This window comes from Macaca fascicularis, chromosome 7, assembly GCF_037993035.2.
Source record: "Macaca fascicularis isolate 582-1 chromosome 7, T2T-MFA8v1.1".
Lineage (NCBI taxonomy): Eukaryota > Metazoa > Chordata > Mammalia > Primates > Cercopithecidae > Macaca > Macaca fascicularis.
The window spans coordinates 35,827,071-35,851,907 of record NC_088381.1 but is presented as its reverse complement, the minus strand read 5'-3'; the positions used below and the strand labels follow the sequence as shown (position 1 = coordinate 35,851,907).

The window sequence follows — 24,837 nt, the reverse complement described above, 5'->3', positions numbered from 1 at the left end:
GTTTCCCTGAGGAGTGACGCTGCGAAAACAAACCCTGATTGGTCAGGCCTGAGCTGAGTTCTCCATTTATGGACAGATTGCCCGGCCCGAGCCGAGACTCAGCCAGAGGAGTACGGATTAAGTGGCCGAAGAAAGAGGAACGAGGCAGGCTAGCGAGGCGGACGCTCCGAGTGCATCGGACTCACCTGGGCCGGCGGCAAGCGGCGGCTCCGAGTGGGCTCCTGCCCTCCGCAGTATGCGCCGCGCCTGCTAAGTCGCAGCCGTCTCGCCCTCACCTAGCGCCGCCGATCCCGCCTGGATGGAGTCCCCCCTGGGTTCCCATTGGCTCCTGTGAGTGCTTGGGTGTCGGGAGCCTGCTTTTGGCGAGGGGAACCAACTTTTGAAGTTCGCCCAGGAGACTGCGTTCCAGCCCCAGCTCCCCGGCAGCGGGACTCGGAGGCGCGACCGCGGCGCGAGTCACCATGGTGAGTTGGCCGCGCCGCGTCCCAGGACGCCGGGCCGGGGGACTGGGCAGGAAACCCCGGCGCGGTGCACCCACCTTGGGCGCGCTGCCCGGGCCAGGAGTGGAGAAGGTGGACGCGGGAGCCGGCACGTCGCGAGCTCTGATTTCCTGCCGCTTTCCGTAAACCCGGGCCGGGGGAGAGTGAGCGAGGGGCCAAGGAAAACTTTATTCCAAGTCGCCTTCTGCGTCGCGAAACTTTCTGTGGCCGGGTTGCTATGGCTGCCAGCTGTCGGAAGCCAGGGTGTGGGCGCATCGGCGGCGAGGGGCACGGCGCGCTAGGGGGTCCCCTCCTCCTGCTGGGACGTGGGGGATGCAGCCGGCAGGGGAGGTGCTCGCAGACTCGCGCCGCAGCCGCTGGCGGCGCCCCCTGCCCTCCCCGCGGCCGTGCCCGCCCCGCCCCGGGCACCCTCTCGCCGACTCCCTCTCCTCCCCGCCGCCGCTCCGCCGCCCGGCAGCGCCCGCAGCTGTCCCGCCTGGCAGCGGCACGCGGGCGGGGGCGGTCCCCGGCCTGCCCTGGCGAGGGGCGGCGCGGGCCGCACAAAGGCAGGCGGGGGCGCCAGGTAGGGCGAGCACCTGGCGGCCAGCGGGCTGGCTGTGGAGAGCCGGGGCGATCCGGGCGCTGACGGCAGCTACGCCGTCCCGGACCTGTGCCGGGCGCCGACCCCGGAGGTCTGGGCGCCCGGGACGCCGAGTAAACACCTCCCGAAGAGGACCCCACCCCTTCCCAAGCGCGAGGGGACCGGGGCTTTTCGGGGATCCAGGGGACGTTTCGCACGGAATGACGCTCTCGCGAGTTTCAAGTTTGTTGCTCTTTTCCCTTTGGCACTTTTGGAATGTATGGAAGGGGTCACCTCTTTGACTTGTGACTTTTCTGCTATTCCACCTCCCCAGTCCAGCTGCACTCCCCTCCCTCCCTGTATAACCTTAGCCACCTCCCTTGGGCTTTGGCGTGGTGTACTTTTCTTTCCGGGGCACAAAAGCAAGGACTCTATTTTGAAGAGATAGGCAGTTCATCAGAGAGAGAGAGAGAGAGAGGAAAAAAAAAAAAAAAAAAAAAAAAAAACTATTACAAGTCTTCATAGTTTTCACACTTGCTTCTTTTCAAGTAGTCCTGCTTAGGTGGATGATGTCGTCCTCTTCTGGTTTGCTGCTGTTTCCTAATGGCTGTGGAAGAGAACCAAGTCAAAATGATAACCAGCACAACACTAATTAAACAATCGATAATCCGATGAGCAGCCTGAGGAAGGAGCAGCCGAGGCCCATCGAAACCTGCACTCAAAGCTCAGATGCCCCCTTGCCCCGTGCTGTTTATTCAAAAGAATGATTACAAACAAACATCAATGAGAAACCTTTCAAGGCGTCCTCGACCAAAGCCTTTTCTTTTTACATAGTCCAAAATTAAGTCACTTTTGCCCCATCTAAGAGAACACTTTATCTCTAAATTTCCTCTTCCGGTTTTAAGGTTTAAGAAGTCAGTCTACTCCACGTTACTTTGGACCCCTCCCCTCACCCCAGCAGAGAACCATTCCCATTGGGCCTGTGTTTGGGTGAAGCTACCTCACTGGGCACCTGGTCCCTTGAATTGAAGCAATGTAATAGTCCTGGTACTTGAGAATTGCTGTAATCATTTTCCGTGGGTCAATATTTCTTAAAAAAATCAATGTGTTTATGTCAAGAACTTAAAGAATCTTACTGAATTTAAGTACTTGAGTGGTACCTTGAGGAAATTAACTTCCCCTCGGTTAAACTCATTTTTCATGCTGAACGGACTGAAATATAGTTTCGGTTGCCTTTTCCGAAACCTGGGACACCATGCTTAATTCAGCCCCCTTGCAGATGAAGTGGAGGTTTGGTTAAATGCATGCGAAGAAGGCATGCTCTAGGAAGGAGATGGTTCTATCCGGGGACAAGGTGTGACTTACCGATTGATGGGCTCCCTGCCATCAGCACAGATGGGCATGTTGTGCGCCGCCAGGCGACTATCTGTGCATCAGATACGATTGCTGAGGTCACAGTTAGCTGAGGGAAAAGTTGAAACAGCTGGCTGTCCTGAAACAGGAGATGTGCCATTGGTAGATCTACTGGATCCAGAGTGATGTGGCTGAAGTTAATCATTTCTTTCCTGACTTGAAAAATTGTTCATTATGTATGTGAAGTTGCCTTAGAATACAGCATCATCTTAAATATTATCAGAAACCCAAGTTACAATATTTAATGTTTATGTAAGATTCCGGCAAGCCAAATGATACTTCATTTTGTGTTCTACATGTGCCCAGGCCTGGCCAAGTTGTATCCCTTCAGCTGCTTAGAACAGGAAGGGAAAGGACATTACCTTCTTTGGGTGTGGCTGAAGATTAGCGTGGAGGCTAACAGTCATCAGAAGGCCCTTGGCAGCCAGGCACAGTGGCTCACGCCTGTAATCCCAGCACTTTGGGAGGGGCTGAGGCAGGAGGATCACTTGAGCCCAGGAGTTCAAGACCATCCTGGGGTAACATAGTGAGACCCTGTTTCAGTTAAAAATTATTAGGAAGAAGAAGAAAAAGAAGGCCCTTGGCTGGGCTGTAGGGAGAGCACCTGTACTGTGGACTTCTTCGGTGTAAGTGTGTGTGTGTTTGTGTGTATGTGTCTTTTAGGAAGTCTGGTAGCATAGTAGGAGGGCTCTCCATCTGTACCCGAGGCCCTACTAAGACTCATTCAGTTGTGACTCATAAGGAAAATAGCCATTTTCATTTTCTGACTCATGAAAACAGTGTACAGCTTGTAGTTCACCTTCTATCTTCCTCCTGAAAACTCACTTTGGGACACTTTTCTATCTTGAGAAAACTAAGAACACTACCAGGCAATAGTTATTTGTGTCTTTTTCCTTAGGAGACTCGAAGAAGTTAAAAAAAACCCTGCACATCTTTATAATTTAGTGTAGGTTGTTTAGCAGAGTACAAAAAAATCTCTGTTGACTTTAATCGTAATACACATCTAAGGCTTCCTTTGGAGAATCTGGGTTTATCATCATCCGCAAAGGAAATTCAGCTATTGTGCCCATGACCAGTTTGAACTCTCTGATAGACTCAAACCCATGGCTCTAGATCTGCTGTGTACTTTGGATCCAGAAATTGTGATTCATTTTAATGCAAGGTTTCTGTGCTTTAAATATACAGAAATATTTGAGCAAATCTGAATTGACCATCACCTCAGAACATGTTCAAGATCTGTTCCCTTTTCCTTACTTGCATATACTTGTGAGTAAATTATAGATATGACACACAAGAATACCCAGGAATAGATTTACAACCTAGAAATCTGATGGATAACTGATGATAAGGTAGGTAAGTTCCTTTAGGTGACGGCATGGCATGTATTTAGAAAGTTTGGAATACATTTCAAATGTTTCCTGGGAAGGTAACCTACTTGATTTCCACTGATTAGTTTATCAGATAGCTAGCAGTCTCCTAGTCAAAACAACACAATACAACAAAACAAAACCAGAAAGGAATGGGATCAAGCACAAAAAAAGTTCTGATGGAGGCAAAGGGTTAGGGAAATACCTAGAGTCCGGGACATTATCTAGGGACAAGTGTGAGTGGGCTGTCCTAGTTGGGAAATATTTGAGAGGCCAGGCATCTCCTTGGAGAGAAAACGAGTGGAGCAGTGGATGGAGAGGGATGGAGAAGTATAAGAAGCAGACGTTCACTGAAGTTGAAAGTCACCTCCCACCACACTTTTGCTGAGGACTACAGCCTTGTCAGTGGTTGCAAACTTTTTTTTTTTTTTTTTTTTTTTTTTTTTTTTTTTTTTGGAGAGGGTTCCACTATGTTGGCCAGGCTGGTCTCAAACTCCTGACCTCAGGTGATCTGCCCGCCTCAGCCTCCCAAAGTGCTAGGATTATAGACGTGAGCCACCACGCCTGGCCTCTGCCAATTTTCATATGTGACTTGATCATCTCAGAGGGGCCAAACACACCTGCAGTTTAGCTGTTTGCAGCCACTTTAGTGTAAGTCTTAACATGGTGTCCTTCTGTGAACCACAGTGCTTCTTCTCATTCACTCACCAGGAAGAATGACTAAACGTTCACCACATACCCAGTAGTGGCGTTCAATATTTATTGATACATCCGCACCTTCCTACTGGGTCTCCCTAAAGAGAGGGAGCTGCCTGGTATTTTCAGCCCATACAATCTCTAAGCTATTATAACAGGGAAAGTCTGCATCCAGCTGCTACTATTTGGAGCTATTTCAGCACCTGTGTAGGATGGTTCCACGAGTGGTGAGGCTGCAAATTGAACTTTTCTCTTCAACCCTTCAACTCCTTCCTCCACTGAAAATGCCATGGCCTCCAATGTCACATGATGGACTTCTTGTTTGTCACTCCTTTCTCAGTTGAATCTCATGAATTGGAGGTCTGTCTCAGGAGTTATCCTGAGGGTTAGATAATGAGCAGTGGTGAGCATTCTGATAACTTGGAATACAACATTTTGCTTCTGTGCCTACTGTGGGCATGTGAAGAGCTCCGGTGAGACTCAGTGAAAGACAACATATAGTGCCTTGTGTTTCCTCATGAGACAAGTATGGGGCCTTATTATTTGTTAGGAATTTGAGAAAGCTCTTTATCTGCTTCAAAAAGCAGAAATATTTTAAATCTGTGTAAGTGCAAGGTATTATAAACTTCATGGTAGGATATATAGGAATTATGTACAGTCATGATTTTCCAAGTTTGAGTCTTTTTTTTTTTTTTTTGCAAAAATGCAGCAACTTGTGTTTTTACCAATCTGTGATTAAAATGTTTCTTAATGGTGAGTTAAAAAATTTTTTTTCTTTTTCTCAGCATGCTGAGATGATATTTACAGAGTAAATAAGAGGTTAAAGGTTAAATGCCGAAGATATTAAAATAAACATCTCAGCCTTATAATCACATTCTGTGATAGTGCTAAACAAATTGTGTTTTGAATTTCAATTTCAGAATTTATGTTGGCAGAGACAAAAGGATTTTGGGGCATCCTAGCAAAGTATTGTTTTCATATATCTTTGGGACAGCCACACTTGAGAGAAGTACAACTATAAAAGCCAGCCCTAACATAATGACATGGACTTTGACAACCCATAGAACTTAAACCGTACATGTGAATGAAGTTGGCCCTCCCTTCTGAGTTACCACCATGAGAATGACGTCATTGTCGTTGTTCAAAGCACTTTTGAATGGTCATTTATGAGCTATGTAATAAAACCTATTTTTTGCCGGGTGTGGTGGTTCAGGCATTTACCAAAAAAAAAATTTAAAAATTAGCCAGGCGTGGTGGCATGCACTGTAGTCCCAGCTGTTTGGGAGGCTGAGGTGGGAGGATTCCTTGAGCTCAGGAGTTCAAGTATGCAGTGAGCTGTGACTGCGGCACTGCAGCCTGGGTGAGAGTGAGAGAGGGAAAAAGAGAGAGGAAAAAAAAGAGACAGGGCTGGGCCCTGTGGTTCACGCCTATAATCCTAGCACTTTGGGAGGCCGAGGTGGGCAGATCACCTGAGGTCAGGAGTTTGAGACCAGCCTGGCCAACCTGGTGAAACCCTGTCTCTACTAAAAATACAAAAATAGCCAGGTGTGGTGGCTGACACCTGTAATCCCAGCTACTTGGGAGGCGGAGGCAGGAGAATCACTTGAACCTGGGAGGCGGAGGTTGCAGTGAGCCTAGATCATGCTATTGCACTCCAGCTTGGGCAACAAGAGTGAAACTCTGTCTCAAAAAAGAAAAAGAGAGAGAAAGAAGGGAAGAAGAGGGAAGGAGGGAAGGCCTTATTTTTTATTTTTTAACTCCTTAGTGCCCAGTGCGATCATTCCTATTACTCACCAGACTTTACACCATATACCTCTCAGCTGTTTCCAGAAGTTACATTGTGCCTCAAAGGCAGAACAATTAGCCCCACTAAAGAGATGCAGTATCCAGCAGGTCCCTCTTTCCTGGAATAAGTATAATAACTGCTCTGAAGGGGGCACACTCTCTTGGGTCTTTTTAGCTCTGATAATGTTTGTTACAAAGTCATTTATAGCACTTTAAGGTCATACGCTACATTACAGAAAGTAAAACATAGGCTACCTTGTAGAAAGCCCAGAAGAGAGCTTAAGAATTCTATCCTAAGTCCGTTCGTTAACTTCACAGAGAGATCTAGAGAGGTTAAATGACTTCCAAAGTCTCGTAGCTATGTTTTAGCTGAGCTGGTGCCAGAATCCAAGGTAGATCTGATCCAGTGCAGATCTAACCTTATTAGATCCCAGTCGAATAAAGTTTTTCTTACCAAACAGTGGTGGAAATCATTCTTTAAGGGTCTGGACGTGACCAGGTAGTTTTCTTTCTCAGACTTTTCAAGAAAGTCTGCTTGTAGGTGGAAGGTTACTGTACTAACTTCATTATAAGAAATTTAGAAGAATTCAGCCGGGCGCCGTGGCTAACGCCTGTAATCCCAACACTTTCGGAGGCTGAGGTGGGGGGGATCACCTGAGGTCAGGAGTCCGAGACCAGCCTGGCCAACATGGTGAAACCCCGTCTCTGCTAAAAATACAAAAATTAGCCGGGTGTGGTGGCAGGCTCCTGTAATCCCAGCTACTTGGGAGGCTGAGGCAGGAGAATCGCTTGAACCTGGGAGGCGGAGGTTGCAGTGAGCTGAATCACGCCATTGCACTCCAGCCTGGGCAACAAGAATGAGACTTTGTCTCAAAAAAAAAAAAAAAAAAAAAAAAAGAGATTTAGAAGAATCCACCCATAGTACTACCACACTCTAACACAGTAATTATTTTTGTCTTTGGGTTTCCTTCCAGTCTATTCAAATGCACTGCATTTTTGTTTGTTTGTTTGTTTTTCTGGAGATGGAGTCTCACTCTGTCGCCCAGGCTGGAGTGCAGTGGCACAATCTCGGCTCACTGCAACCTCCCTCTGCCTCCCAGGTTCAAGCAATTCTCCTGCCTCAACTTTCTGAGTAGCTGGGATTACAGGTGCGCGTCACCACACCCGGCCAACTTTTTTATTTTTAGTACAGACAGGGTTTCACCGTGTTGGCCAGGCTGGTCTTGAACTCCTGGCCTCAAGTGATCCACCCACTTCAGCCTCCCAAGGTGCTGGGATGACAGGTGTGAGCCACCACATCGGGCCTCAAACACATTGCTTTTATGTGGTTGTAATTATGGGGCAAATATACAATTTGTGCTCTGTATTTTTCTACTTGTTTTAGAAATCCTTTTTCTTGATAAGTGTATTATATTTTGGTGGCAGTATTATAATCCCATGTAGCCTGATCACCTACTGTGTGTCATAACTGCATGGAGACTTCCTCCAGAAGTGTGCACGGGGAGAGTTCCTCCTTCCACCCACTAGAACTGCTGTGGTCAGTAATGGGCTGCTTAATCTTCTTTGGCTCCTGAGATATGAAGCCCCCTCTTTGGGTGAGTTTGGGATGCATACTCCATATTCCCAGGTTCTAGCCCAAAGGTGCCTACCATTGGTGCTCCCCCTGGATTCTGGCATTGACACTCAAATGTGTGATACCAGTGGGTACTCAGATGTCTGGGTCTTCCTTGGCAAATATGGCTGGTCCTACCAGAGAACGGGAGTGGTTGGAGATGGAGAGCTTTGAATCCCAAAGTAGAGAGAAGACATTGCCATGGCAAAGGAGGTTAGCAAACAGGCTTGGTGAATTAGGCCTGGGCACAGTGGCTCAGGCCTGTTATCCCAGCACTTTGCGAGGCCGAGGAGGGCAGATCACTTGAGGTCAGGAGTTCGAGACCAGCCTGGCCAACGTGTTGAAACCCCTGTCTCTACTAAAAATACAAAAAAATTAGCCGGGCGGGGTGGTGGGCACCTGTAATCCCAGCTACTCAGGAGACTGAGGCAGGAGAATCACTTGAAATGGGAGGTGGAGGTTGCAGTGAACCAAGATCATGCCACTGCACTCCAGTCTGGGTGACAGAGCAAGATTCTGTCTCCAAAAAGATTAATTAGGCTCTGCCTCTGCTTATGAGAAGCTCCCCGTATAGTGGAGAAATAACAAAAGGCTTCCATATACATGATTTCATTTCATTCTAGCACCAGTGTTGGTTTTCATTGCCATTTTGCAGGTAAGAAAATCAAAGTCTAGTGATGGGAGGGGAATTATTCAGGGCCACACAATTTGTATGTAACCAACCAGATCTGCTAAGTCCATGCTCTTTCAAAAGCAATTCAATAAATTATTTATAAATTTGACAATACCAAGTCCAAGTATTTGTATAATTTTTCATTATTTCACATACTCCTGAAGGAAGGTAAGGCTGATAGAAAATCATCAATTTTGGTTGATTTTATTCAGTAATACCAGGGTGGGATAATTTAGACTTAAAAACATTGTCTGTTATGAGTAGTAGTGTTCTGCGTTTTAATTTCCTTGCTTTGGGACTTTGCCGTAGAGACTAGAAGATGTCATAGCGAGAACAAGCATAAAAGTAAGAGAAAGTCGGCCGGGCGTGGTGGCTGACGCCTGTAATCTCAGCACTTTGGCAGGCTGAGGCAGGTGGATCGTGAGGTCAGGAGATCGAGACCATCCTGGCTAACACGGTGAAACCCCGTCTGTACTAAAAATACAAAAAATTAGCTGGGCATGGTGGCGGGCACCTGTAGTCCCAGCTACTCAGGAGGCTAAGGCAGGAGAATGGCGTGAACCCGGGAGGCTGAGTTTGCAGTGAGCTGAGATCGTGCCACTGCACTCCAGCCTGGGCGATAGAGCGAGACTCTGTCTCAAAAAAAAAAAAAAAAAAAAAAAAGTAAAAGAAAAGTCGTACTAGAAGGCTCTCTAATCTTAACTAGGATTAAAAATAACAAAATAGGAAAATGAGATAACAGAGATTTAGCTGTTTAATTCTTATATATGCAACAACAACAAAATTAGAATATCACATTGTTAGTGTCTTAGGAATTTATTTGGTGTGACCACCATTTGATGTTGACAGCAATTTAGGATAATATTACATGGTAACAGATTGTTTTGGACAGTATTATCTGATTCTAAGAGATTTTCAATGAAAAAAAAATAGGGCCGTTTTTAGTGTCTTAGGAAGATGCAGACCTTATAGAAAATTTTAGATTTAAATTCAAAAGCATCTAATAAGCTATTATAAGAATGTAAGTAAAGATCGCTTCCTTCAAGACTTGGGAATGCTGTAATGCAGAAATATGCATCAATGCAAAATGATGACATTGCCCTTTCCCCCCATCATATTATCAGAGATTCCTAACATTTGGATGGGAGAATGTCCTGAAGTCCTCTGAAAATATGTTGGAAGCTACTGACCTGTTCCCTGACAGTGTTCATAATAACAAATAAACATTCCACAGATCACGAGAACAAACAAAACAGGAACAATCTAAATGTTCATTAGAAGAGAAATTCATGTGGCTTATTTGATAATATAGTATCAATATGGATAGGTGTCACAAGGGTAGTGTTTGGTAAAGAAGCAAGTTGTAGAAAGATGCATATCTGAAACCATTTAAGAAAAATGTCAAAAACACAAAATAAGACTACATATGTTATTTGGGGGTCTATACATTTATTTGTGTGTGTGTATATATATGTATTTGTGCGTATATTATTAAAAAAAATATAGGCCAGGCATGGTGGCTCATGCTTGCAATCCTAGCACTTTCAGAGGCCGAGGTGGGTGGATCACCTGAGGTCAGGAGTTCTAGACCAGCCTGGCCAACATAGCGAAACCCCGTTTCTACTAAAAATACAAAAATTAGCCTGGCGTGGTGGTGGATGCCTGTAATCCCAGCTACTCGGGAGGCTGAGTCAGGAGAATCGCTTGAACCAGGGAGAAGGAGGTTGCAGTAAGCTGAGATCATCCCACTGTACTCCAGTGTGGGCGACCCAGCAAGACTCTATCTCAAAAAAAAAAAAAAAAGAAAAAGAAAAAAAGAAAAAAAATCCACAGACTAGAAAGATCCCTACCAAGTTCAAAATACTGAAGGGAGAAAGAGGAAAGGGAGACGACCGAGTCAGTAATGTTTTATTTGCTTTATATATGGAAAAATCCAAAGAAAATATGAGATATTATTAATTCTAGGCAGTTGTACATATATATTGCTTTGTTATTCTCTGTAGTTTTAACATCTTTTCTCAGTTCAGCTGAGACCAAAAAATGCATATAAATATAATTCTTCATTTAACTTCAGGAGGTTTATAAACCCCTGAAGCCCATACAGCGGCATTCCAAGAATTACAACAAACATTGTCTTGAAATGAGTATTAGGGAGTGTGGTAAATTTTGGATCTATATCAGGTTATTTCAGTGACAGTTGACATACAATCACATCAATAGTGAGTCCCACTGACTATTGTATAAAGAGTCATTAGGGGATATGTCTCCCAATGTTCAATACATCTTAGCTCTGCTTAGTCACCTTTCCTTGTGTTGGCTTTCGGTGTGACAGATCACCCAAACTCAGTAACTTAAATAAGAAACATTTATTCTTTCTCATGATTTTGTGCACTGGCATGGCAGTTCTGGTCTCAGCTGGTTCCTTCAGTCACTGTGGTCAGCTAGTGGCTTGGCTGGGAATGGATGATCTAGGGTGGCCTCACTCACATGTCTGGTAGTTGGTCCAATCTCAGCTGGAACCATTGGATGGCTTGGCCACGTATCTCTTGTCACAACAGGCTAGCTCTGGCTTGTTTACATAGTAGTGGTCACACCACAGGGTTCCCAAGAAAAGCAAGGGTACAAGCTCCAGGGCACACGCATTTTCCAACCTTGGCTTGCATCATGCTTGCTATTTTCCCCACTGGCCGAAGCAAGTCACACTGTCAAGCCCAGAGTCCTTGTGGAAGAGGACTGCCCAAGGGCTCAGATTCAGTTCCCCACCCTCAACCTTTTCTGTCACTTTCCTACATTGCCTGAATATATGGAAGCAGGAATAGATTCAGTGGTAGCTCCAGTTTTCCCTGGCTGATCCCCCAAACCCTTGTGTTTGACAGAAGCCAGTATGACTCCTGCTCTGTCTGCTGCTGTTTTCCCAAGGCATGAGGAATTGGAGCTGAAGTCCATTTTGTGTTGATGGAGACTCAGTCTGATTCTAAAACTGCTATCTTTTGTTGGGGAAAAAAGGGCAAAAGCAGAAGCTAACAATTTTTCTATCTGCTAAAGAGTGCTTTACAAAATAAGAGTGCTTACAAAATAAGAAACATTTTACATTAAGCCCAAAGTTAGAGGGCAGTCCATCATGCCAAACCATGCTGGGCTCAATGGCCTGCTGGACAGAAAGGGGAACGCAAGCCTTCTAAGGTGGGGACAGTACTTCTTGCTGCCCAGTTCTGCGTTTTCACCCACCTCTGAGCTGTCCATGTGGAGAAAGGCTTTCCTCACACAGACAAAAATTCTTTTTTTTCCCCTTGGTTGAAAGTCATGTCTTTTGGATGGTAAGATGGTTCTCAAAATAACCCTGTGTCGATTCCATATTCTGTGAGCCACAGATCGTGCTATCTGTGGGCTCCTCAAGATGTGAATCGAGTAGGATTAGTTTAGCTTCATGCCTAGGACTTGCACAGGACATGAAAAATGCCTTAACCTACTGATTTTTCACTTTGACTACTTTCTGTCTTTGTCTCTCAATCAAAAATTTGAAAAAACGTAAGTAGAGAGAAAACAAATTCCTCAACTTCAACAATTGACAACTCATGACCAATCTTGTTTTCACTGTTCTTATCTTCCCCCAGTTTCTTTTGAAGCAAATGCTAGATAGCATAACATTTCATCCATAAATATCTCCACATTATATTGGCTTTCACATAGAGCAAAGCTGGACACTAACTGCTCATTGGACTGAAAGAAGAGCTATGCTCAGAGAACCAAAGCAAATAGCTTCCCTTTAACTTTTAATACGAGTGGCTTTGTTTTATAGAATGATGTAGGCATCTCCAGCCACTGAGGGGACTTCTTCGAGCTTGGCCCAGCGTCATCCACAGAAGGATCTGGCAGTGATATCTTGGCATTCACATCTTAGCATGCAGGATAGCATTGGTTCCCCATCCTACAGTCCCAGCTCTACCTAGGCACTATTCATATGTATCATGGTAATAGCTGTAGAAAATAATATCCCTCGCTCCCTCACTGCCTTCCTCTCTTCCTCTTTTTAGAGATGGGGTCTTGCTGTGTTGCCCAGGCTGGTCTCAAACTCCTGTGATCCTCCCATCTCAGCCTCCCAAAGTGCTGGGATTACAGGTGTGAGCTCTGTCACCCAGGCTGAAGTGCAGTATGTGATCTTGTCTCACTGTAGCCTCAACCTCCTGGGCTCAAGAGAGCCTCTATCTCAGCCTCTTAAGTATCTGGGACTACAGTTATGAACTGCCACACCTAGCTAATTAAAATATATGTATATATTTTGTAGAGACAGGGTCTCACTGTGTTGCTCAGGCTGGTCCAGAACTCCTGGTCTCCAGCGATCCTCCTGCCTTGGTGGCCCAAAGTGCTGGGATTATAGGTGAGAGCTACTGTGCCCAGCCTTGTTTCTTTCAGTGACCAACTACCTTTAAATATGGAATGTCAAGATGAGAAGTATCCTGGAGACCACTTCCAGGGTAGTCTATGAAATTGTTTGTGTCCACGTTCATTCTTATGTGAATTTTTTCCTGGGAAAAAGATTCATAAATCCCCAATGTGGTTCATAGTCTCCCGAAGTGACCCTATAAGTTCCAGAGAATTGTAGTGGCCTGACCTCAGTCTCTCAGTTACTTGGCAAGTTAATAGCAGAGTTGTCCCTAGAAGACAAGTCTCTTGACCCACAGTTCAGGAATTATGGTCGTAAACCTGCTTTTACTGGAAATGTTTGAAAGTCAAACATAATAGAGTATTAGAAGAAAGGTTCAAAGTGGTAAATACTTCTGTGATCACAAAGAAAAATGCATTCAATACAGACTCTAAATAAATATAAGTCAGGTACATAAAGTTTTTACTTTATATAATTAATTGAAAACGCATTATTGACCGGGCACGGTGGCTCACTCCTATAATCCCAGCACTTTGGGAGGCTGAGGTGGGCGAATCACCTGAGGTTGGGAGTTTGAGACCAGCCTGACCAACATGAAGAAACCCTGTCTCTACTAAAAATAAAAAATTAGCCGGATGTGGTGGCGCATGCCTGTAATCACAGCTGCTCGGGAGGCTGAGGCAGGAGAATCGCTTGAACCTGGGATGCAGAGGTTGCGGTGAGCCCAGATCGTGCCATTGCACTCCAGCCTGGGCAACAAGAGTAAAACTCTGTCTCAAAAAAAAAAAAAAAAGGAAAACCCATTATTTTCCTGGTGAGGATACATTGATAATAATTATAAAATCAGTACTTAATAGTTGAGGGCACATAAGATATTACTGGGCTTTAATATCTGGACTCTGGGGCAGATTTCTGTGCTTTGTTTCTATGATCTAGAGCTAGGGCTTGGGGTGTAGAAAAACTGGGATGGCCTTTTCCTTCTAGCTCTTTCTCTCACACACCCCCACACCCCAAACACATGCTCCAACTAGTGTCCTTTTATTTCCCCACAAGGCCTCTTGCCCATCCTCTCCTTGAAGCATTCATCTGGACTTGGAAAGGATGAGGAGAGCTGGAGAAGGCAGGAGACATAGTTTGCACCTGCTGAGAAGTGAGGAAACATAACTAAGGCCACCAAACGAAAAGGAGCTCTCTCCTCCTCCTCATCCTCCTCTTCCTCTTTCTCCTTTTCCTCCTCCTCCCTAAGGCTCTCTTGATCCTCCTTGGTCCAGCACTGCTTAGCAACTCTGCAAGCAAACATGGAGGCCAATGTGGCAAGCAATGTCTGCTCTACAGAGCCAAGGAGACACTGTCCTCTTTGTTTGGGGCTGTGAGTCAAGAGTCTTTAGTTTTTTGCAGCAGTTGTATTTAAGTGTCAGTTGACAAAAGTGAATTTTATATGCTGTAGTTAAGATGTAGTGAATTGTGACATTCCACCACTTGCCAAGTCCTACGATTCCACCTCTGCAGTGTGGCTGCACTCACCTATATCAGCTGACCAAATTCATCCACTTGGTGTTTCCCTTTCAGGCTTAGATGTTCTCCATCTTAGCTTGTGTCTGGCTGGAATCAGTTCCCTCCCGTCTCCATCCCATCAGTCTAATTCTTCTTTTAGACCAGGCTTAACTTTGCCTTCTTGAGCCTTAACATTGAAAATTACCTCCTTGGCCAGGTATGGTGGCTCACGCCTGTAATCCCAGCACTTTGGGAGGCCAAGGTAGGCGGATCACCTGAGGTCAGGAGTTTGAGACCAGCCTGGCCAACATGGTGAAACCCTGTCTCTGCTAAAAATACAAAAAAACCCAACCAAACAAACAAACAAACAAAAAAAACAGCCGTGCGTGGTGGTAGGTGTCTGTAATCCCAGCTACTCGGGAGGCTGAGACAAGAGAATTGCTTGAACCCAGGAGGCGGAGGTTGCAGTGAGCCAAGATTGCACCACTGCTCTCCAGCCTGGGCGACAGAGTGAGACTCTTCTCCAAAAAAAAAAAAAAAAAAAAAAAAAAAAGTTATCTCCTTCTTCAAAAACTCATATGAGCACTTTATCTATAAAGATCTTATGATTGTTCATGTGCATTTTATCTTTCCTTCTGATCAGTTACTTTTCAGGTAGAATCCTTTCTTGTTCAGCTTGGTATCCCAGCCTCTCCTCTCCCTATTCCTGCTTCCCCTCATTGTTTCTTGACTTCCAATACTGAGTATACGATACTATTTTAAAACTTAATGGGAGGACCAGGCGCAGTGGCCCACACCTGTAATCCCAGCACTTTGGGAGACCAAGGTAGGTGGATCACCTGAAGTCAGGAGTTCAAGACCAGCCTGGTCAACATAGCGAAACCCCATCTTTACTAAAAATACAAAAATTAGCTGGGTGTGGTGGCGGGCGCCTGTAATCCCAGCTACTCGAGAGGCTGAGGCAGGAGAATTGCTTGAATTCGGGAGGTGTAGGTTGTAGTGAGCTGAGATTGTGCCCTTGCACTGCAGCCTGGGCAACAAGAGTGAAACTCCATCTCAAAAAAAAACGAAACAAAACAACAACAACAACAACAACAAAAAACAATACTTAATGGGAGGCAGGGCACAGTGGTACAATGCCTGTAATCCCAGCACTTTGAGAGGCCAAGGGAAGCAGATCCCTTGAGCTTAGGAATTCAAGACCAGCCTGGGCAACATGGCAAAGATCTGTCAGTACAGAAAATAGCTGGGTGTGGTGTTGCACACCTGTAGTCCCAGCTACTTGGGAGGCTTATGTGGGAGGATTGCTGGAGCCCCGGAGGCAGAGGGTGCAGTGAGCTAAGATTGCAGAGAGAGACCCTGTTTCAGAAAAAACAACACCAAAAAACCCCAAAAAACTTAATGGGAAAAATGCTTGTATCTATTTGTGTTACGCTGAGTATACAATCTTTAAAACTACCCCCAGGTCTTTTCCTTGAGGGATAAAAGTAGGGTGCAGAACTGCCTACAAGGTGGAGCATCCTTAAAATCTCCAAAAAACTGCTGCCCTTGGGTACTCAGCTGATAGAGTGAACAGGAGGAGTGAATGAATCGGTGAAAGCACCCTGTGATTTAAATGTCACAAGCCTTTGATTTTCGTTGGGAACCTTGTCTGATGTGTGTCACTCCTCGCTCCGTTGCGCTTGCCCTTTGGAAAGATGGAATGGTGAGGACAGAGAGGAGACAGCTGATAAAAAGACACTTAAGAGGGCACCGGAGAGCCACGTGGCTTGTCCCTGGAAGGCGGTAGAAAGCAATCTGCAGTCATGATGCCTTTCTTCACTCATCAGTAGCTATAATGCTGAAAATGGGGCAAACGCCTTCCCCCTACAACTGCTTAACAAAAGGTAGTTCTCCTAGAAAACAGAATCTGTTGTATATGTTGCCAGTGATTTTCACAAGTGTAGATGCCTAAGAAATAGGCAAATATGCTGAGTGCGGTGGCTCACACTTACAATCCCAGCACTTTGGAAAGCCTAGGCAGGTGGATTGCTTGAGCCCAGGCATTCGAAACCAGCCTGGGCAACATTGTGAAACCCCATCTCTACAAAAAATAAACAAAAATCAGCGAGGCGTTGTGGTGTGTGCCTGTAACTCCAGCTACTTGGGAGGCTGAGGTGGGAAGATTGCGTGATCCTGGCATGAGTCTGCCGTGAGCCCTGATCATGCCACTGTACTCCAGCCTGGGTGACAGAGTGAGAGCCTGTCTCAAAAAAAAGGAAGAAAGAAATAGGCAAATACAAGAGATGGAAAAAGGAATTGAAAGAATTGCCATGGGATTGTGCATTAGTTAGACAATTTGCTTTTTAAAATTGCATGTGGTTTTGAAGGACAGGTTGAATTTGGATATTTAAAATGCTTAGGTAAAGCTAAGACTGGCAGGGTCAAACTGTGCCCATGAAATCTTTGTTCTGGAACTCAAGTGAAAAATTGGCAGATTTGCACTTTTTGAGCTTTTTAGAGTACATTTTCCATGTAGCTCCAGGTGGCTGGGTGAAATATGCTAAGCTCTACAGAAGGGTAAAAGAAAAAGCCTCCCGCATGAGTGGCAGGAGTAGGTTAACCTGTAGTATCTGGAAAGATATGTAGATCACCAGTTAGAACATTTGAAAGGAGGAATTGCCAGTGGCTTTTAGACAAGGAATGGAGGAGTCGAGACAGACAAGGTAAACTGGGGCCCTCCTGCCAATCGGAAGTTTTTGAGTGATATTTTTAATATTTATTATTCCATCCTCCTTGGTTGGAAAGTCATGAGGGAGAGGGACACTGTCATGCTCATGGTTCGGGTTGGTATTTCTGGCATGGGGTAGAACTGGCAACTTTGCTGAATTGAACAACTGTTCCCCACTACACCAAAAGTGCCCAGAGGACTGAAAACCTTCCAATTCAACTTGGTGGCAGCAAGGCAGCCGCCAGTGAATGAGTGATTGATGAGAGCCAGCGGATTAAAGGAGACAACTAATTGTAAACTGGAAATATTTTTCAAAGATAAAAGTAGCCTCCTCAGATAAAACCACTAGGGCTTCCTTTTGAGTTTTCTTTTCACAGAACAGGATATTAGTGGTTTGGTGGGTCTCCTGCAGGAGGGAGTAGCTGTGGACGGAAGCTGGTAGGCTGGGAAGGTTTCTACCTGTTTCTCACTCCTTTCCTACTAAGGCCCCTTCAAGTGAGAGGCTGGGTAATTAATTACCTGAGATCACACAACCAGTCCTGACCTGTCCCCACAAGGGGTGGAGCTGTTCTTTACAGGTCAAAATGGAAACAAAATTCACCAGAGTGCTATCCGTTCAAAAGCTGCCAACTCCGAACAGAGAGCCATTGCAATGGTGTCCACCTGGGCACCATTTTGGAAACTGATATTTATGATCACGTTTAGGTTCATATGCCAGGTGCCCGCCTGGCATGGAGGCAGCAGCCTGTTCGAGTTCTGCCACCTGAGGACACCCAGACCTGTGACCCCAAGTGAGGGCTTTTCTGACCTTTGGGGAGGAGTTAGGCTGCTTTTGCTGATATAAAAGATCACTGCCAGATTCATGTCCAGGATAAGGTTTTCCTTGTTAGGTGATACGGACTTTCAGAATGTAGAATTTCCTGACCAAGGTTGTGTCTGTTCTGGTTTAAAGAGGAAAATTTGCTGCCTGTGTTTTTCCTTAAGCCAACGCACCACCCACCTGCGCTAGAGGAATCTGGTATTGCCCTCCTCCAAAGGCCAGGACAGTCTCAAAGGAGACATGCTAATGGCTTAATTGTTTTGTTTATTCTGCTCCTCACAAATTCCAGTAGCTACATTTACATTGAGATAACTTTTTTCTAATGTCTTGTCATTTCCCTTGGTTTTGAATGGCTCTTAATGTTTGCCCTTAGTGTTGTTTTGAAAGGTTGATGGAGCCCGTTAGTGATGGGTGTGGCTTTCTCCAAATGGGGGTTTTTCTTAGTGTGTGGTAGAGAAAGTGAGAGTAATTTTAAAAATAAAATATGCACACTTTTTGTCTGTATACACAAACTGTAGATTATTTTGGAGACTGATATTTATGATTACATTTATGTTCACATGCTTTAGGTTTTGGGGGTTAAAAGATAAACGTGCGCAAGGGAATGGTGATATTTAACAGGACAAAAATTTCACGTTTACAGAGCTGTGGTTTGCTTTTCAAAATGTAGAGGTTTGTTTCTTCACCTTTGCTTTTTTTTTCTTTTTTTTTTTGAGACAGAGTTTCGCTCTTGTTGCTCAGGCTGGGGTGCAATGGCGTGATCTCAGCTTACTGCAGCCTCCACCTCCTGGGTTCAAGTGATTCTCCTGCCTCAACCTCCCAAGTAGCTGGGATTACAGGCACGCGCCACCACACCCGCCTATTTTTTTTTTTTGTATTTTTAGTAGAGGCGGGTTTTCTCCATGTTAGCCAGCTGGTCTTGAACTCCTGACCTCAGGTAATCTGCCCACCTTGGCCTCCCAAAGTGCTGGGATTACTGGTGTGAGCCACCGCACCTGGCCTGTTTCTTCACCTTTGACCAAGAATCAAGTATAAGACTATTCTGGTTCATGTTGTAAATGCTTTTTTTTTTTAGACAAGGTCTCTATCTGTCACCCAGGCTGGAGTACAGTGGTGCCATCACAGCTCACCGCAGCCTTAATTAAACTCCTGGGGTCAAGCGATCCTCTTACCTCAGCCTCCCAAGTAGCTGGGACTACAGACGTGCATCACTGCACCTGGCTTAAATGCATTTTTATAAATTTAGTATAAACAAGACATTTTAGATTGAATAACTTTGTAATGTACTAGGACAGTAATTTTTAATGCAGGTGGGATCCAACTTTTGAGAAAGGGAAATGTGAAGGTTGAAGAAAGTGAAATCAACTGCTGTTGGCTAAATCTAGGTGTGCTGACCTCCTTAGAAAAGAAATGCTTCCTTTGCCTGCAAACCGGAGTTTGGGAAATTTAGAGCTAGGAAATCATGTGGTCGATCTTAACGTTATAAATCACTCAGACAAATACAGGATAATGCTGTTTTCGGAAGTGCTTGTGATTGTACAGGATTACATGTTGATAAAGAGTTTTCAATGGCTCCTCCAGTTTCTGAGGGAGTTCTGTGCTTTGCTTTCTTGGTAATTCCTTCTGCAGACTTTAGAGCCTTTGAGTGGGGCTGGGTATGCTTCCGTGAATTTAACAGTTTAACATGCTGTTGAATAGAAGAGAATCTGCTATTGGATCTAGCAATTACTAAGAAACCACTTCTGTATCATCCAGCATTTGTACTTACTTTGAAGTACGTATTAGTATTTTCCTTGGTTTACAGACAGGAAAATGAGTTAGGTACCCTGTTCAAGGTCACCCGTCTGAAAAGTGGCAGAGAGGGGATTTAAACTCCTGGTCATCTGAATCTAAGGTCTGCTTAGAAGAGGCGCTGTTTGCTTCTAGACACATGCATATTTAAGTTGTGGGTCCATGGACTAACGGCATGGGCATCCCTGGGATATTATTAGAAATACAGAACTTCAGGCCCCACCCACACCTGATTCCAGATCTGTGTTTTAACAAGGTCTCTAGGTGATCACAAAGCACTACTGCACAGGAACACTTCCCCAGAGGAAGTGTGATGGCCGCCCTCCAGGATATCATCTTCCAAGTTTAGGGACGTGCCAGATATCCCAAGCCTTCAGATATGCGACTCAGTCATCTCTAATTATCCTGCTCAACCAAAAATTAAAGAGCGATTCTTCCAAGTGGAATCAAGGGAAACTTTTCTCCTAGACAATTCTGGGGGGAGTCCAGCTGTCTTTAAGGAGATGCACAGAATAGGTTGTTGCCTACAGCACGCTTGGAAAACCTATCAACCCCGGGGTGCCTCTTCCACGGCTGCTGTCCATGCCATACTTTCTCTCATTACTGATCCCTCTGAACTAGTCTATCAAACCTTCTCCTAAAGAGGCTGAGAACAGATTTTGTCAGGCCAGAGAAGAAGAAAGAGATCCAGAATGGGGACTATCAATAGCATGAAAGTAGAGAAGGGCATGAAAAAGAGCCCAGCCTTCAGAACACTCCAGTCCTGGTGCTTTAGAACTGCACTTTACCTTTTCCTCCTACCTGGTTTTCCTTTTAGAATTCCCCCAGGCATCTATGCTGGAGACAGTAGTGTCTTTGTCTGTTGTTCCCCTCCCTGCCTTGCTCCTGCCAGTTCCACCGCCCTGTGAGTATATCTTCACAGGGCCCCCCCTTCCTTTTCACAGTGGCCACCCCAGTTTGGATGTGCATTGTCTTACACTGGGAACATTACAAGAGTTTCTTAAGTGGTCTTCACTCTTATCCCCCTGTAATTCACAGAAATAGCATCAGCACATCATCTTCTAGTAACACAGCTTTGCACCTGTCACTCTTCCTCAAAAACTCTCAGTTCCTACTGCGAACAGTCTAAAGACCAAAATGCATTACGGTCTAAATTACACCAATTACTGGTTGCGTTTATCCAACTTGATTTTCCAGTAGTTCTTCTGAAATAAACTCCGTGAGGGCAGCCTACATGCCTTGTTCCTACTATTAGCTCCTAGCACAGTGCTTGTACACAGTAGATTCTCACTAAATATTGATTGAATGAACGAATGAACTTATTCTCAGGTTTATGTTTTATAGTCTGCCTAGAATACACTCCTTGGTCAGACCATTTCCTGTGACTAGATTTCCCTTCCCTTTTTTGCTGTTTATCTGAATCCTTAAAAAACCAAGTAAGGCCAGGCGCGGTGGCTCACGCCTGTAATCCCAGCACTTTGGGAGGCTGAGATGGGCGGATCACGAGGTCAGGAGATCGAGACCATCCTGGCTAACATGGTGAAACCCCGTGTCTACTAAAAATACACAAAAAAATTAGCTGGGTGGGTGGTGGACGCCTGTAGTCCCACCTACTCAGGAGGCTGAGGCAGGAGAATGGCATGAACCCGGGAGGCGGAGCTTGCAGTGAGCCCAGATCACGCCACTGCACTCCAGCCTGGGCGACAGAGCGAGGCTCCGTCTCAAAAAAGACAAAAAACAAAAAACCAACCAAACAAAACAACAACAACAACAACAACAACAAATAAAGACTCATTTCCTGGAAGCCTTTGATTTAACTCATAGAGATCATTCCCTTCTCCAAATTGTAGCCCTTGTCATAGAGTTATTTATTTGGGACTAAACTATGTCATCTTGCATTGTTATCCGTTTTCATACAGTCTCTTACAGCCCAAGTAGACTGTAAGCCTCTTGAGATCAGAGGTAATTTACATTTCTTTGTATTTTTCAGAATTCACCATCTTTCCTTTTGGCCTTCCCACATTCCTGTACACCCTCGACATTCCCTGGTTATCTGACAGTTCATATTGGGGAATTATGGTTAGTTGTGGATCTGGCCTCCTCTCCCCACTTTCCTCTCAGTAATGCGTGTAGTCTCTGAGGGCAGACACTACATTCTTCTGTGTCTTTTCTGGTTTATTGAATGATAGAGGCTGTACTTTGTCCTTTTCAATTTTATCTACATTCTTTTCCTTCTCCTGCTCAATTCTTGGAACTCCCGTTTCTGAATGTCTACGAGTACAATGATGGTGAATAGAAAGTAATGAAACTGAGTCAATGTATCCTGTAGCTGGAGTGTGAAGGTGAGTCAGCAGACAGCAGCAGTGGATCTCTTCCACCCTGAGGAAAGGCTGGCCTGGTGATCAGGGAAGGAGGTCCTCCTCCCAACATTGTTTCCTGGAACTGAGTAGAACAAATTACTTAACTGTACTTCAGTTTCATTTGTTAAAAAATGAAGTAAGAATAGCTTCCATTCTCTTTTCATTCAAGTGGTGATGCATTGACAATTAATAAGAAAATTATAAAATGCCTTAGATACCACCGTTGGGACTATGTAATGCACCACAACCTGGTCGCGACTGAGGCTGTGTTCTAGCCACCCCTCTTTTCTGACTCTACCACATTGCCCTAAAGTTAGAGGCAACAATAGAATTACCGCATTAGTGTTTTTCTAACAAACCTGTTCAAGTCGTGGCTCACTGAATTTTAGGGAAATGATATCATTTCTCTCCAGTCTTTTAATAGATTGTCTTTGAAAGAGTTGCATGTTGCCCGTTAAGGAAATGCTTCAGTTGAACATAATTAAGGTTAGAAATGGTTTAAGAAAACAGACACATCTCTGCTTGACCTGCCCAGCCTCAAACTTTCGTATCTCTTAGTTTGGGGAGGGATGGATGGCAGATGTAGAGTGCTTCAATTTTTGTTTTGCAGAAAGTTATATAATCATCATATAGAACAGACATCAGAGAACGAAATTAATTAGTAATGCATTCACCGAATTTGGGCAGGATAGTTTGCTTATTTGAAAAAATTCTTGGCAAGGATGAGGATGATTTCTCATCATCCTCCTCCCTGACTGGCTGGGTAATTTAAAGGTTTTTGAGTAGAAATTTTCTGAATAGAGTCGGTTCAGTTTACCCTTTTTTATATGGTAGATTTGGTAGATTGGTAATAGTGCATTACTGGGAGTGAAGGAAAGACACCTTTTTCTGCCTTAATCCTGAGCTGGAGGAAGCACAGCCTTGTCTAGAAGCGAAAGATATAATTATATCCATTTCATATGCAGTATGACAAAATCATTAGAAAATTATAATTGCAAGTAGAAAAAATATAGGAGGCATACGCATATATGTCTAAGATGTTCATATGAGAAGTTATGGGAGGAAAATGAAATAATTACTAATTAATAATTACTGTTAATAAGGTTTCAAGTGATCCCCTTTTTTCCCCTTGCCTGGGTGTGCTTCCATCTTATCCAAGTCTTAGATCGGTTTCTAGATCTAGGCTCAAGAAAATTCCCTCCCCTGGACCCCCAAGCCTTCCCAGATAGACACCTTCCTCTTCCATATGTCCATGACACCTAGTTTGAAATGTTCTTACCTCATGCATCATGGTCTGCCTTGTGTAGACCCTTTAAGCTTTTGTGTCTCATTAAGATACTGAACTCGGTGGCACGGTGGCTCATGCCTGTAATCCCAGCACTTTGGGAGGCCTAGGCGGGCAGATCACCTGAGGTCAGGAGTTTGAAACCAGCCTGACCAACTTGGTGAAACCCCATCTCTACTAAAAGTACAAGATTAGCCGGGTGTGGTGGCGCATGCCTATAATCCCAGCTACTGGAGAGGCTGAGGCAGGAGAACCACTTGAACCTGGGAGCCTAAGGTTGCAGTGAGCCGTCATCGTGCCATTGCACTCCAGCTTGGGCAACAGAGTGAGACTCCATCTCAAAAAAAAAAAAAAAAAAAAAAAAGATATTGAACTCCAGGGAACAGAAGTTGTTTCTGACATATAGCCAATGGTCTTAATCCAGATAAAATTCACCTGTAGTACTTTTTAAAAATGACAGCTCTTGGGCACCATCCTAGACCAAAAGGATTCAGACACAACTGTATTACTTTTCAGAGCTTCCTGGGTGGTTCCAAAAAGCAGCCTAGGTTGAGAGCCACTGTTGGTGGATGTTTAAGCATTGTTGGCTCTGCCATAATTGGAGGCAACACCAAATGCAAACTGATCGGGATGTATTTTTGCCATGCTGTAACACACCATGTAACATAGGAAGTTTTGTGGTTTTGGCTTTTTTGGTTAGGGAGGGTATTATTTAATACAGCTGACTTGAATAAATAGGAAACTAGTTCCCAGGGGACTTTACAAAAGGTAAGCCTTTGTGTGACTAGCGCCTGAGGGGTTTCGTCGATGGCAAGGCTATGGTAGTTTTACCACCTGAATTCTCTTACCTCATCCCCACTTTGGCGTTGACCCTAGACCAGAGGCCTCCAAAACATGGCGAGGCATCAAAACCACCTGAGGAGGTGATTCAGCTGGTTTGGGATGAGGCTTCAAAATCTGTTTTTCACCAGGGTTCCAGGTGATTCCAGTGGAAAAACTGATAGTAAGGGGACCCGCTGCTTTACAGCTGTGTGGAATTGAAAATGACGTGGGTCTTGGATCATAAGCAACAGGGTGTTTTTCTTGCTTTTCCTAGATTATGTTCCTTAACCCCAAATTATGTAATTACATACATATTTTCTCTAGAACTTTTTTGTATTTTTAAATTTTAGCTCCTTATGTCACCCAAAATTTACTTTTCTGGTGTGAAGGAGGGGTATAATTTTTTCCAAATGGTTAATGGTCTTAAAAATAATTTATTCTGTGGTGCATTCTTTGTCTTATGTTGTGAAGTGCCACCTTTATCTTATGTTAAATTCATATCTATCATTTGTTTCTAGCCTCTTCTGTTTCCTTGATCCTTTTCTTTATTCCCAAACCAGTTGCTA

General features: G+C 44.6%; 1 protein-coding gene across 1 annotated transcript in view; it reads left to right on the top strand.

Moving 5' to 3' along the window:
* The first annotated feature begins 93 nt into the window (after positions 1-93).
* Positions 94-24,837, top strand: part of MYO1E (myosin IE) — a 240,056-nt gene continuing 215,312 nt past the window's right edge. Inside the window, exon 1 of the mRNA XM_045395539.2 lies at positions 94-464. Coding sequence (XP_045251474.2) covers positions 462-464 — 3 coding nt within the window. The 5' untranslated portion in view covers positions 94-461. The remainder of the gene's footprint in view (positions 465-24,837) is intronic.